This window comes from Rhopilema esculentum, chromosome 15 (genome assembly GCF_057945365.1).
Source record: "Rhopilema esculentum isolate cy_ngs chromosome 15, ASM5794536v1, whole genome shotgun sequence".
Lineage (NCBI taxonomy): Eukaryota > Metazoa > Cnidaria > Scyphozoa > Rhizostomeae > Rhizostomatidae > Rhopilema > Rhopilema esculentum.
In genome coordinates, this window is record NC_142829.1 from 8,178,348 (window position 1) to 8,191,857 (window position 13,510).

The window sequence follows — 13,510 nt, forward strand, 5'->3', positions numbered from 1 at the left end:
ACACTCCTCAGAGCATAAAACGTCAGAATAGGTTCCGAAAAAACACGATGGAAAAATATATACCCAGTTGTGGCTCGAAATAGGCCAATCAGAAAAACTGGGTATATATTTTTCCATCATGTTTTTTCGGAACCTATTCTGAGGTTTTATGCTCTGAGGAGTGTCAGACGAAAAAGCTTTTAGTATGTCGTAAAATGTTTGCTCCTTTCAAAGCCATTTTCAAATTCTGTACCGCAAAAAAATTGTTCAAATACTCTAGCCTTTTTGTTTTTGTTTATGATACAGGATTGGTGGTAAGAGCAACAGCGGAGAAGGAGGTGAAGATCCTTCCCGTTACAAGGTCTACGATTTGAATAACAGCAAGCGTTCTTCTATCAAGCAAATTGCTTCTGGTAGATTTGGAGTTACCAGTGCATATTTAGCTAATGCAGATGATCTTCAGATTAAGATGGCACAGGTATTAAAGAATGTTCCTTTGTATGAGTTAGTGAGCAAACTTAGAAAACATTTTATGCTTTATTTTGTTTTTCTTCTAATCTTGGCATCCTCTAGGTTACCTGAATGTTTTAAATTATTAAAACTGTAAAAACCAGGGAAAGTTACCGATCAATATCGCACATTATTTTAATGTCATTGTTTCTTTTCTCAAGAATCTCAAAAGATCAACAAAGCTAAGCCAGTCTTCATATTTTCTTATTGCAGGGAGCAAAGCCTGGTGAGGGTGGTGAGCTTCCAGGGCATAAAGTCACTGAAATGATCGCCAAAACGAGGCATTCTGTTCCTGGTGTTGGCTTAATTAGCCCTCCTCCGCATCATGATATCTACTCCATCGAGGATCTTGCTCAGGTAAGAGATTATATCAAATCTCACCAAGCACATCATTTGTAAAGTTTGATAAATGCACATTTATTATAAGCACTTCTTAGTCATGCTTTTTGTGGTAAAATATATTTTTTTATAAATTTTGTTTCATTTCAGCTTATTTATGATTTGAAGTGCGCTAACCCTACCGCAAGGATAAGCGTGAAGCTCGTTTCAGAAGTTGGTGTTGGGGTTATTGCATCTGGTGTGGCCAAGGTATGTAATTACGTATGGCCAAAGTATGTTTTTAACAACATTTCCGTTAGGCTCTCTCCTTTTCTCTGATTGAAATTGAAACCAACATAGAAGGTATTTTCATGAATCGTGAACCATTGCGGTTTGCAAATGTAGGTGTAATTTTGAATTAATAATTGTTCTAATACTGTTTGCTAAAACATCTTGCCCGTTACAAAGATGCTTATGGAATTCAACTTTTTATTCGGTGCATCTTTGTCTATTTTGGAATCAAAACCTCCAAAACTTTCTCAAGTAATTTCTAGAAGCAAGAAAAATGATCTAAATACAAGATCCACTGAATACATTCAAACAGAGAATTGAAGTCTATAAAATTGTGTTTTAATTTTTTTATTGACTTTTTTATAACAAAGGGGCTGGCAGAGCACATTGTCATATCTGGACACGATGGAGGGACTGGAGCGAGCAGTTGGACTGGAGTTAAGCACGCAGGGTTGCCATGGGAACTTGGTCTTTCAGAGACTCATCAGACGCTGGTGCAAAATAAGTTAAGAGACAGGATTATTTTACAAACAGATGGACAGATGAGGACAGGTGAGCTTAATCGTTTTATGTACCCTAATAAATTTTATGACGCAATGGTGGAGCCTACTTTGTTAGTTATACTAAGCATACTCCTTTCATCTGGGCCACATTGAAAAAGTGGACCTTTCTGAAGAAAAGAGGAATTTCAAATGGATTCTAACTCACTGAAATCTCTATTGAACTGTATTACCGTAAAACCTTCTTATAATGGACTTCTGGCGCTCTAGAGAGACTGTTACTGTAAAGAGGCGACAAGTGTCCATTGGTTACTTAAACAAGGCTTCGATCTTTATAGAAAAATTTCGATACAAAATCGTTTGTTATTTATTCGGACGTGTCTGCTATATAGGATTCTGTTCTATGGTTGTCTAGTTTTATTTAAAGTGTGTTTTTGCTCGCGTGTGTTATAATTGTAAAGAAAAATTACTCTGATTCCATGCTTGTAGATCGTTCGACCTAGAAAGTATTACCAAGGAAACTCCTTCTGTTTTCTCAGATCAATTTATCCTAGCAAACCATGGATCATAGACAATTTATTTCCAGGTCGCGATGTTCTCGTGGCTGCCTTGCTGGGGGCTGACGAGTTTGGATTTTCCACTGCCCCTTTGATTGCACTTGGATGCACGATGATGCGAAAATGCCATCTTAATACATGTCCAGTAGGAGTTGCAACTCAGGTAAAACCAAAAGGAAACTTTTTTGTCACTTTATCTATAGCAAAATTACGTCATTATGTCATAATATACCTGCAAGTTTGTTGGAAATTTGAAGGCGTAGCTTAAGAAGTTTGTCCAAGCTATTCAGCAATTATAAAATCGTGGTTTCTCTATGATTTACTTGAAATTCTTTGATCATTAGTTCTAAGACCATTTGATGAATTCAGCAAACAACATAATTTTCTTTACTCTTTATTTCTTGCTCATAATATACTTTTATTGGAGCTTGCCAACATATATCAAAGCCTATTTAGTTATTTCTTGTTTTTTTTGTTTATTATATACAATAATATTGCTGTAATCTGTAATTTTTATTCTGTAATTTTGCAGGATCCTGTTTTAAGAGAAAAGTTTGACGGAAAACCAGAATACGTAATCAATTATTTCTTCATGGTTGCTGAAGAGGTAAGCTTGATAGCCTAAGTTGTTAGCTTAAATTGTTTTGGCTCTATAAGACACGCGATAGTTGGAAATACTACGATTTGTTATTGCGGCTACTGATCGATCAGTAGATATTTTCAGCATAGAACATTTTAATACTTGTTGCAGCAGTTGATATCCAGTAGTTAATATGATTTGAAAAACAGAAAAATTTTAATGTAAAACCCTACGAGATTCTACTTTATCACTATATCAACCATCTGAGCAGCAATATAATCTCTTCTTCGTCGTCCCCTTATACTATCAATTTCTTCCTAGGGTTTCTCCCGCTTTGTGTTGCATTCCCCGTTATTGGATAATTTTGCCCCACAGAAAATAATTAAGATAGGACATTGGATTTTTATTCAGTAAAATTTAAGGAACCCGTGGAAACGAAGTAGCTTGTTGCCACTTTCACCCTGGTAAAACAAAAACCCACAAGGCCTATCGAGCCTGTGTTGTTATTATTGAGAAAAATATTCAGAAGTCTTTGATTAACCCATCTCCTTTTCATCTGCAGCCTTATGTAAATTTGACGTAATTCGTTCTCAGGTACGCTTGCTTTTGTCTCAAATGGGAGTCAGAAGCATGCAGGAAGTTATTGGCCAGTCACATCTTTTGAAACCATTGGATACTGCATATAACGAGAAGACCGCCGTATGTATTTAGTATTATATAATAGTAAATTGTTATTTATAGTTTTAATGAACATATTAATGACACCATTTCATTAATTTCTCCCAGTTTTTAATTGTTGTTGTTGTTGTTGGATGAAACAGTTTTCCTATGTCAAATTATCTGTCGTAATTATTTGTAGATTATTCTAAAATTTGCTTACATTGTTCTCATAAAAAGCGTGTGTTCTTCGTATGTCGAACGCTCCATCACAATCGAATCTTTTAGGAATAAGGTGCAAAATTTTAGGCTTTTGGGAGGAGAGTCCCTTCTGGTGGGAACCAGTAACTTGGAGACACAGATATATTCACATAATACTCTTCAACCTCAACTCCCATTGCTGGCTCTTCGAAAATTTTGCGTTGATGGCTACCTGTACACTCCCGAGCTGCTATAAATTGGATTTTGCCTTCTTACTTTCATAAAGCTATATCGAGCTTGTAAAATTTTTAATAAAAGTATTACTGATTTTTTCATTATTCCTCAGCTTTTGGATTTTGGCACAATATTGAGAAACCCAGAACAATCCAGTCCAGTAAAACAGATCGGAGGAACTGTGGAACAAGACTTTAACTTAGCTTCGCGCAAGGTAGTTTAATATCCATTAGTTGCTGATATGCCATTTAATAGAAAGTTTATGTATGAGTTGTTTAGTTTGTTGAAGTGTTTTAAGAATATCTTGGCTGAAATCCAAGCTTGTTGATCATCGTTACCATTTTGATAAGAAAAATATTGACAACAGAAAAATATGTATTCACAGATGTACAACATAAACTGAATGCGTTTCATAAACGGCATTAGTTTGTTTAAATATCATTTACTCTTTATATGTTGATCATGATACGTATGTAAAATTTTATAGGATTGGATACTGATTCAAATGGCTCAAGATGTAATCGATGGAAAGCTAGAGAAAGTTAAACTTGAAATGGAGGTGGAGAATATTGATAGGACCTTTGCATCAACTCTCAGCTATGAAATATCCAGGTAACTCTCTATTACTAGATTGTTACTAGCATCCATACCGAGATTTTAGGACACAAATTTAAGTATGCACGTGTTGCATTTGTGTATTCTTTTAACTTTATGAATAGGAATGGCAAATTTGGGTTCAGAAAACAATGTTAGCTCAACACATGATAATTAAGTTAAAGCATCGAAAAAATATTTTTTTTGCATATCACGAGAAAAAATCAGAGACGAAAAAGTAAATAAAAGGACATTCATCAAACTAAAAGATCTGAATATTCTGAGGGTTCACTTGAACTTTCAAGGCCTTGACGTTCCTGCTCTTTATTCAAGGAATATAGGAATTCTGACTGATACTTAATTTCAATTCTTCATCACATTTCAACTGAATTTTGTTATTACATCACTAATAATTTCTTATAAAATACTGGAATATTCTTCCTTTAAGGGCCAAGTACCGGTCTTCATGGACATTCTGTTTTTTTAGATTTATAACACAATGCTTCTTACTGTTATGTATTTTGTAGCTATTTTTATGGATAAGCATCTCTTTTTTAAACTTTTGTTCATATATTTTAATTTCATTCTAAAGGCCATTTTGCCTATGTATCTTGAAAAGCTCTAGACCGTTACATTTTATTTTCTAGACGCCATCTTGAAAATGGTTTACCTGAAGATAGTATCCACATAAAATTGAATGGATGTGGAGGTCGGTGTAATAAACCTCTTTTCACCAATGCATTGATCGTGCGTAACCTATATTGCGATCAAAAGAAAAAAATAAGGGTGTAAAAATATGATATGAAATTGTATAATATGGTTATCACATGATGAAATTATCGATGTCTACTCTTATTATCTATTACAAAATATCTTGTGATAATTCGAGGATTTAATTCAAATTAGTCTTTAATGTCTAAAGTGTCTTGATATTCAATTGGTGATAAATTCTTGAATTTTTCAACTTGTACTAATTCGGCTCAAAAGTGGATTGGAAATTATCTGAAGGAACCGTTGGTCAATAAAAGCATAACGAATGAACACTTTGAAACTACGTCCCTTATGACCAACAAAATATATTTCAATTAGTTACGGTCTTTATATTTAAAAATAATTCTTAATACATTGGTTTTTCTAGGACAGAGTTTTGGAGCGTTTTTGGCCCCTGGTGTCACTTTGGAACTTGAAGGAGATGCCAATGACTATATTGGTAAAGTATGTATCGCATGTAAATTGTGATTATTTTAGATTAGCTGATTTCTGCGTCTTTATTTCTCACATCATATCGGCACAGACAGTTGAAAACGATCGATAGTAACTCTTATCTTAAAGTTTCATTTGTAAGAATATGAAATGCGATGATTTTTTAGTGTAGCCTGAGATGCTTTGCATATAGCGCCAAACGTAGATGCTGTTCTTAAACGCTACAATGTTTTTAATCTAAGATATTTCTATGATGCAATCCTTCATTCTCGTCTTAAAGGGCTTATCTGGTGGCAAGATAATAATTTATCCTAGCAAGAAACACGACGAAAGCTTCAAAGCTGAGGATAATATTATTGTAGGCAATGTTTGTCTGTACGGTGCAACATCGGGGAAGGTATGAATCATTTAATGTCTTTCAAAATATTATTTCTTTCATCATAACATTACGTATCACATATGCCTTACTTATTAGCCCAAATAGGTGTTTATGATATTATCTTCGCAAAATTTTGTAAATCTTTTTATTTAAATTTCTCTTTTGGAAAGAAATTTGAATCCAGTTGCCTGTGTTTAGTGAATTGTTTTAATATCACCGTTGAATTGCCTTCTAGGCATTTTTCAGAGGAATTGCAGCTGAAAGATTCTGTGTTAGAAACTCAGGTGCCATTGCAGTTGTTGAGGTAAACAGATACGATAAAACAATGACATATACTATGCTTCATTTCCCATTGAAATATCATTGAAAGTCATTAAGATATGCGTTAGTAATGTATATTGTGTTATTAATATTGCGTATTGTAAAGCATCTTTGAGACGGAAGCAACTCTCTTTTAATTTATTTAGAGCTACAAACTGAAACATTTCTTGAAAGGTCCTTTTGGAAGATTTATTTGAAATGTCCAATTTATCATCTTTGTATCTGTGTAAATAGATTTTTTTCCATTAGCCAATTTTGTAGCCACTAATAACCAGAATTCAGCTTTAAGAGTCTTTTTAGCCCTTTAAAGTTGAGCTGGCTATTATTGATAGAAGACAGTCACTATCAAAAATGCAGCTATGAGACCTGTTTTGATATAAAGATTCCAAAGTGTAGTGATATTTTCAGAAATGTGAATTGCAAAAAGATCTTGAAGCACAGTTATGCTGTTCCTTGAGGGAATATAGAACATATATGATGTAGCAAGCCAATTTCACCAAGGTAGGAATGAAATACGCCTAAAGTAAAGAGTTTACTTTAGATAACCTTCGTCATAATAAACCTTAAGTTCGCTGTTTTATGCTCAGGGATGTGGTGACCATGGCTGTGAATACATGACAGGAGGGTTATCAGTCATTCTTGGGGAAACAGGACGAAATTTTGCTGCCGGAATGAGTGGCGGTATTGCTTATGTTCTTGATAGGTAAGTTTTACACCATTACTGCTATGACTTTGTCCAGAGTGATGAAAAACTTTGAAGTAGTAGACTTATTCAAGGTTTCCATGCAGATATATTGAATGTGAATGCATGTATGAACATATTTGTAGTAATCTTAACCACATCTTTAACTTTTTGCGCTTAGAATTTCAGTCACGACCGACTTGCAGAGCAACCCCTCTAGATGCAATAATGCGTTTAGGGTGGGCCATGCTTGGCATTACCGCCATAAAACATCGATAAATTGTTGAAGGTTGTTCTAAAAAGCTTTGTACCAAAGGATTGCATAATGCTGCCCCCCCCTCCCCCCCAAAAAAATAAGAGCAAATTTTTGTTAACACTGCCCTTTAAGGCCATTTCTACATATTCACCAAAAAAGCTCTTCAGGAAAGATCTCTGCTTAGAAAATGGAAGATATTCCCCCCTTTCAACTTTACAATTATTGATATCAATTTCAAAGTCAAATTCGTTTTATATAATGCTGGAAAATTACGTGATAATAAACTATTAAAGAAAGAAAAGGGTAATTGTACATGCTCAATGTCATCAGCTTTGCAATTTAAAGATAAACGTAAAGCCACCAGGAGGTACCGAAAGAGTTTTCGAGCCCAGGGCCCTTTGATTAATCGTGTCTTTTCTCCAACAGCTCCAAAAACTTTAGTAGTGCAATGGTCCCCTGATTCGTAGCAAACCGAGCTTATGGTGTACTTGTGTAGTCTCATAGCTTCTCACCCTTCTGTTTCCTTTTAGGAAAAAGACATTTGCATCTTTTTGCAATACAGAGAGAGTCGCTCTGGATCCGCTAGATGATGATGACGTCACAAAGCTGTACAATGTCATTAAAGAGCATTACTTTTACACGAAATCAGCTGTTGCCAAGGATGTTTTGGAAAACTGGAGCCATGTGACAAGTCTATTTGTAAAGGTAAGACAGGGCTGTCGTTGATTATCAATTGAATAATCTTTTTTTACCAATTAAGCAAAAGATAACGAAAGGGAGAGTTTAGTTTATCATCATCTTTTTGAGATTTGCTCTCTTTGTATTCAGTCTTGTGCAAGCAAAGAAATGTTATTACTTTTTTAGTTTTAGTTTTGACTTCAAAACTTTGTTCATTTATCAATTAATTTCTTTTATTAGAATGGGTCATATCTTTTCGTTTAGGTATTTCCCCATGAATATCGGCGTGCATTACAGCAACTCAAAGAGCAGAAAGAGGTAGCTTCAATTTCATTGTTTCTTTGTTTGTTGATAAATCAATAAAAAAATTCCTACATTGACATGATTACATTTACCTTCTGTAAACAGTTGCAAGCATATTATTTGGTATTCGCCCTGAAATCTTCTTTTCAACCGAGTCGAATTGTATGAAATGAAAATACTCTACATATTATGTTAGTATTTTCTTACATATTATCTGGTATTCATGTTAGTTTTTGTATGTTATTTAGTTTATGGCAGTCCAATAGGGAGTCTTTATCAAAGGCGAGATATTTGCAATTGTAACAAGACATCTCCATTACATCTTCTTCGAAGCCTTAAAGATAAGTGCTTGGTGTTTTCTGTAAAATCGTTCTGGGGCAGTACAGTAATGACCTGTATTTATCAGTATCTAAATTCCTTTTTCTAGGTTCATGAAAAGACCGAAGAAGTTCCAAAGCCAGTTCCGGTTGATGATGAGCCAAATTCCAAGGATGATTTACTTGACATCGAGGACACAGTAAGCAACCAAGTCCACGAAGAAAACATAATAAACAAAGTTCTTGATAAACAGAGGTAGGCCAAACACAGTCTGTTATTGCAAGGCTGAATAAAACCCTGATGGGGATCTATTAGACAGTCATTGAATGCAACAGATAGAATTTTTTAACTATTTTATTCATAGTTATTGCATTATCTTTCGTCTTCAATATGAATTGCTTAGAAACTTCTAGCTGAATCGAGTAATGTGACCGTTTAAGCAACTTTTCATTATCTAATAAATATTTCTGAATTAGTTCAAGTGAGTTGCATCGAATCATGTGATGACGTGGTGCATAATGTATGATTGCAAACCAAGGCTGTTTTTATAAGTATGCTTTATTCTGCAGTCAAATTTTTCTTGTACAAGACACTTTTTGTGTTCAACACGCATTGTGCTACCCATCACTCTAAAACCTATCTGGAAGATGTTGTTTCTTTCAAATAGAATTACGGTAATATTCTGTTTGCTTAAACATAAAGCCTTTTTCAGTGGATTCATCAAGTATGAAAGAAGTTCCAACATGTATCGTCCAGCTGGACAAAGAGTCAAAGATTGGGAGGAGATTTATAGCAGAAAAAAGAAAAAGGAGCTGAAAGTTCAAGCTGCCAGGTAAGTGATTGTTGATACATCCATCGATATATTATGTTGTATAATTCTTGCTTTAAATTGGAACTTTCCGGGACTATGACGTCATAAAAGCTATTTTACAGGACGTACATTTATGTTCTGGAAACAATATCTTAACCTTGACAGTTTATTGATTTTTTCCTGAACCATGTATTCTTCAATATACTATTATTCTGTACTTGCAGATGTATGGATTGTGGAGTCCCTTTCTGTCAGTCTCACACTGGGTGCCCGCTTGGCAATGTTATCCCCAAATGGAATGATTTGGTTTTCCAGGTAATGAATATCACTGTTTAACCGGTCTGTTCTATAGTGCTCGATGCCCGGTAGATCTATGCATGCTTTGGTGTAAAGAACAGTCCTATGTCGCAACTGCGTGTTTCACCATTAATGCAATCATCAAGTATGTGAAGTGTACCAAAGTAGATTTGTATGCCATAGTGGAAAATTTGTACCTTATTTATTAAGATATTTGCTCTAGTTTAGATACAACAAGTTGAAGTTTACAGCTCAAACTAGAAACTCAGTATAGGTTTTCAATTCTCTTTCAACAATGAGATGATGTACGTTCATTTATCTGGTTCGCCCCCAAGTTTACACCTGTTAGAAAAAAGGAGTTTCTTTCATTTTATTGATATATCCAAATATTTTGATTTGATTTATGTTTTATTTCTCAAGAAAGTTTCCTCCATATTATTTGTTTTTCGTTCTCCACACTTCGGTATGTTAAATTGCAAAAGGCTATAGAAAAGTCCTTGAGTGATACTCATGCTTCAAAATGTACCTAATGGTGATGTTTTCTATTTGTGATAGAACAAGTGGAAAGAAGCCCTTGATCGTCTACTTCAAACAAACAATTTTCCCGAGTTTACTGGTCGTGTTTGTCCAGCTCCATGTGAGGTAAGAGTTATTTCCTATATTGATTGAAGCATCTCCCATATTTTTCTAAGCTAAACTTTAGAGATTAACAATGGGAAGAAAGATTTTGTTCTCAGGGCCTGAATTCAACGTGTGTAGCAATATGTGTAAGCTTTTTGCGCCTAGACCTTTTCTGGAGACTAAGCTCATGAATTATTTAATATTGATGGAAGAAGCTATTGGTGAAGCATATAATATAGTTTGCTAAAGATCCACCATTTATGTTCTTAAAATGGTACAATAATCAATCAACTCATTTAGTACAAATATCAAATATACCTGTTTTTGATAGCGTGGGATTTTTCTTATAGGGAGCTTGTGTCTTAAGCATAAATGCCAAACCTGTGACTATCAAGTCCATTGAGTGTGCAATCATTGACTATGGATTTGAAAATGGATTGATGCAGCCCCAGGTAAACCAGAAAAATCTTTGAGCAATGAGATCCTATGCAATTGGCTTTGGGACATTTGCATTGCGCGTTTTATCCTGAAAAAACTGGTAACCTCCTACACATTCCCTCAAAATATGTACGGAACACATGAATAAACGATTCCGTATGTCTACAAGCCTAGACAGACAGTATTGAGATTCTTTCTCCTGTATTCAATACTGTTTTTTGTGATGTTAAAATATAGCTTCGAATGGAGGTATGGGTGTAGATGTCGGGAACTACAAGAATTTTAGCTACCGGGAGCGTTTTTCTCATTAACTGTTTCTAAGATTGTATAAGATGGAAGATAGGCTGAATTTATTTGAACCCATACTCTAGGTTGAATATGACGACGGCAAACGAAGGTGTGAAACGCACGAGGGCTCCTGCCAACTTTTGTCCCTCCCCCAATATTAATTGACCATTTCTTCATATTGCTGACAGCTGGTAGTCTTCGTCGACAGAATTATTTTTAAGGCCTTAAGAGACAGATTTCTTCATGTGCACAGGATATGATCTTCTGCTTCTAGGCGCAGCAAAATTATGTTAAGACAAGCAACAATGCTCAACAGTGTCGAAATATGTAACGCCTTATTCAAAACATAGATTCTGTACCCATGGTTAACATGTTTTGAACATATCAGTTTACTCACGACCAACAAAAGAGTTTTTAACATATTTATTGCAAAATATTTTCTTTCTTCGATAGATCCCTGCAATGAGGACAGGAAAGAATGTTGCTATTATAGGCAGTGGTCCTTCAGGCTTAGCTGCCGCTGCGCAGCTCAACAAGGTGCGAGCACGACTCTTGATTAAGGCCATGTTTACGAAACCTTTAATTAGAAGGAGACATATCTTATTTTGAGCCTGATAATCTTATTTTGAGACTGAAATTTTTATGACTGGGTTTTCCTTGGTTTTCTTTGGTTCACTATTGCTCGTTTTATGCTCTTAGAGCTTAGATTAATTTATTAGAAACAAAAAGTAGAGGGGAAATTTGTGTTGAGTTTTGGGGAGATTTTGGATATGTCGACACCAATAAGTCTTTTAAGTAAATTGCAGACTTATGCTCTTGTAGCTCTTTTCAAAGGCAAGGCGCAAGTTAAATCTTGGGTTGAATAAATAGAAACTGATGTATACGCTCGTACCAAGATAAAATGGAAGCTGATATGATTTTCACAGCAATGTTGTCCCTACCACACGATAGGGGTACATTAATGTTTCAAAGTTTAGAAAGGGTAAGAGATCTTTCCAAAAACACCCAAAAGTAGCAAATGGCAAAATACAAGCGAATGATAATGGCCTTACATAGCATCTTGTTTTCAAAAGTCTCATTTTTCTGACAACCAGGCTGGGCATCTTGTGACCGTCTATGAGAAGAACGATCGTTGTGGTGGCCTGTTGATGTATGGAATCCCGAGTATGAAACTAAGCAAACAGGTATTTTCATTTGCTTTGAAAATAGTTTTTCTTTAAGATTCCAAGGAGTCGTGCTTCTCGTACTCCAATTTCTTAAATAGGTCTGGACAAGTGATGTGGCTTGTAATACTAAGAAATCGTAGACAAATATCACAATAATTAACGTATGAGTCAGCTTATGATTTGGCTTATTTAATTGTCTTGAAAAATGTTGTTGCTTTGGACTGTCTCTTCAATACTTTTTGTGAAGAAATATCCTAATTTAAAAAGGAATATAATAATTAAATGCTACTATCGTAGTTCTAACGATTAATGAATCAATAAATGTTCCAAGGAATGATGTAAGCATGATTTACTATGTTTTCAGAAACGAAATTGGTATAGACATTGTCATTGTATTTTAATAACTATAACCAATCTTTGTGTTATCATTGTTTGTTCAATCTATTCATAATAAACTGGAAAGATGAATTTCTATGGTAAAAAGTTTCGAAAAGAACTGAGTTTTCCTTTTAGATTGTTCAGCGAAGAATAACGTTAATGGAGGCCGAGGGAATAACTTTCAAGACGAATTGTGAAATTGGGCAGAATGTTGCTACAAATGAAATTATGGATGGATACGATGCTGTTTTGCTTGCTGTTGGCTCGATATGTCCAAGAGATCTTCGACTGCCAGGTAAAATTAAAGCACCCTTGGGATTTTGAAGTGTTCACTTGTGATTGGCTTTATTTAAAATAGCGCAAAGGACAGAGACTAGCCAATAGGAAGCCGGATCTACACGAGTGGCTGTCGTTCAATCAATCGGTGTCCTGTGTAAACCCTTTAATTCCAAAAGTTACATCACCTTTGACTGGGCAAACTATTGGTTATCTAATGATTACTGCAGGATACTATGGATAAGGTCAAAGGTCCAAACCTGATGCGTCCTAGCTTTAAAGTATAGTTTTCAAGATCCTGTTTAAATCACTGAAGATCAACCAAGAACCTGGTTTTACATGCTATATATGAACATTTGGCAGATTTTATCTCGTATATTTAACACCAGATATAAATATCTTGAACTCTATTAAAAAAAATACCGTGAGAATTTTTGAGAACTAGCTATACGTGTTTTCAGCTGGTAACAATACATTGTAATAATTATTTCTAGGGAGAAATTTGAAAGGTATACACTTTGCCATGGAGTTCTTAGAACTATCCCAGAAGCATCGGCTTGGCCAATACAATCTGCCAAAATTAGATGCAAAAGGCAAAGACGTAATCATCATAGGAGGTGGTGACACAGGAGTTGATTGCATTGGCACTGCAATTAGACAGGTAAGCGATTAGT

General features: G+C 35.0%; 1 protein-coding gene across 1 annotated transcript in view; it reads left to right on the plus strand.

Moving 5' to 3' along the window:
• The window catches only part of LOC135685722 (uncharacterized), a 46,118-nt gene that overhangs the window by 29,079 nt on the left and 3,529 nt on the right, over positions 1-13,510 (plus strand). Inside the window, exons 29-53 of the mRNA XM_065201768.2 lie at positions 286-457; positions 703-846; positions 979-1,077; positions 1,470-1,650; positions 2,185-2,318; positions 2,688-2,762; positions 3,330-3,434; positions 3,940-4,041; positions 4,315-4,439; positions 5,069-5,130; positions 5,560-5,636; positions 5,905-6,021; positions 6,239-6,307; positions 6,912-7,027; positions 7,793-7,967; positions 8,205-8,258; positions 8,671-8,816; positions 9,274-9,393; positions 9,597-9,687; positions 10,225-10,311; positions 10,641-10,742; positions 11,470-11,553; positions 12,111-12,200; positions 12,696-12,855; positions 13,331-13,497. Coding sequence (XP_065057840.2) covers positions 286-457; positions 703-846; positions 979-1,077; positions 1,470-1,650; positions 2,185-2,318; positions 2,688-2,762; positions 3,330-3,434; positions 3,940-4,041; positions 4,315-4,439; positions 5,069-5,130; positions 5,560-5,636; positions 5,905-6,021; positions 6,239-6,307; positions 6,912-7,027; positions 7,793-7,967; positions 8,205-8,258; positions 8,671-8,816; positions 9,274-9,393; positions 9,597-9,687; positions 10,225-10,311; positions 10,641-10,742; positions 11,470-11,553; positions 12,111-12,200; positions 12,696-12,855; positions 13,331-13,497 — 2,854 coding nt within the window. The remainder of the gene's footprint in view (positions 1-285; positions 458-702; positions 847-978; positions 1,078-1,469; positions 1,651-2,184; positions 2,319-2,687; positions 2,763-3,329; positions 3,435-3,939; positions 4,042-4,314; positions 4,440-5,068; positions 5,131-5,559; positions 5,637-5,904; positions 6,022-6,238; positions 6,308-6,911; positions 7,028-7,792; positions 7,968-8,204; positions 8,259-8,670; positions 8,817-9,273; positions 9,394-9,596; positions 9,688-10,224; positions 10,312-10,640; positions 10,743-11,469; positions 11,554-12,110; positions 12,201-12,695; positions 12,856-13,330; positions 13,498-13,510) is intronic.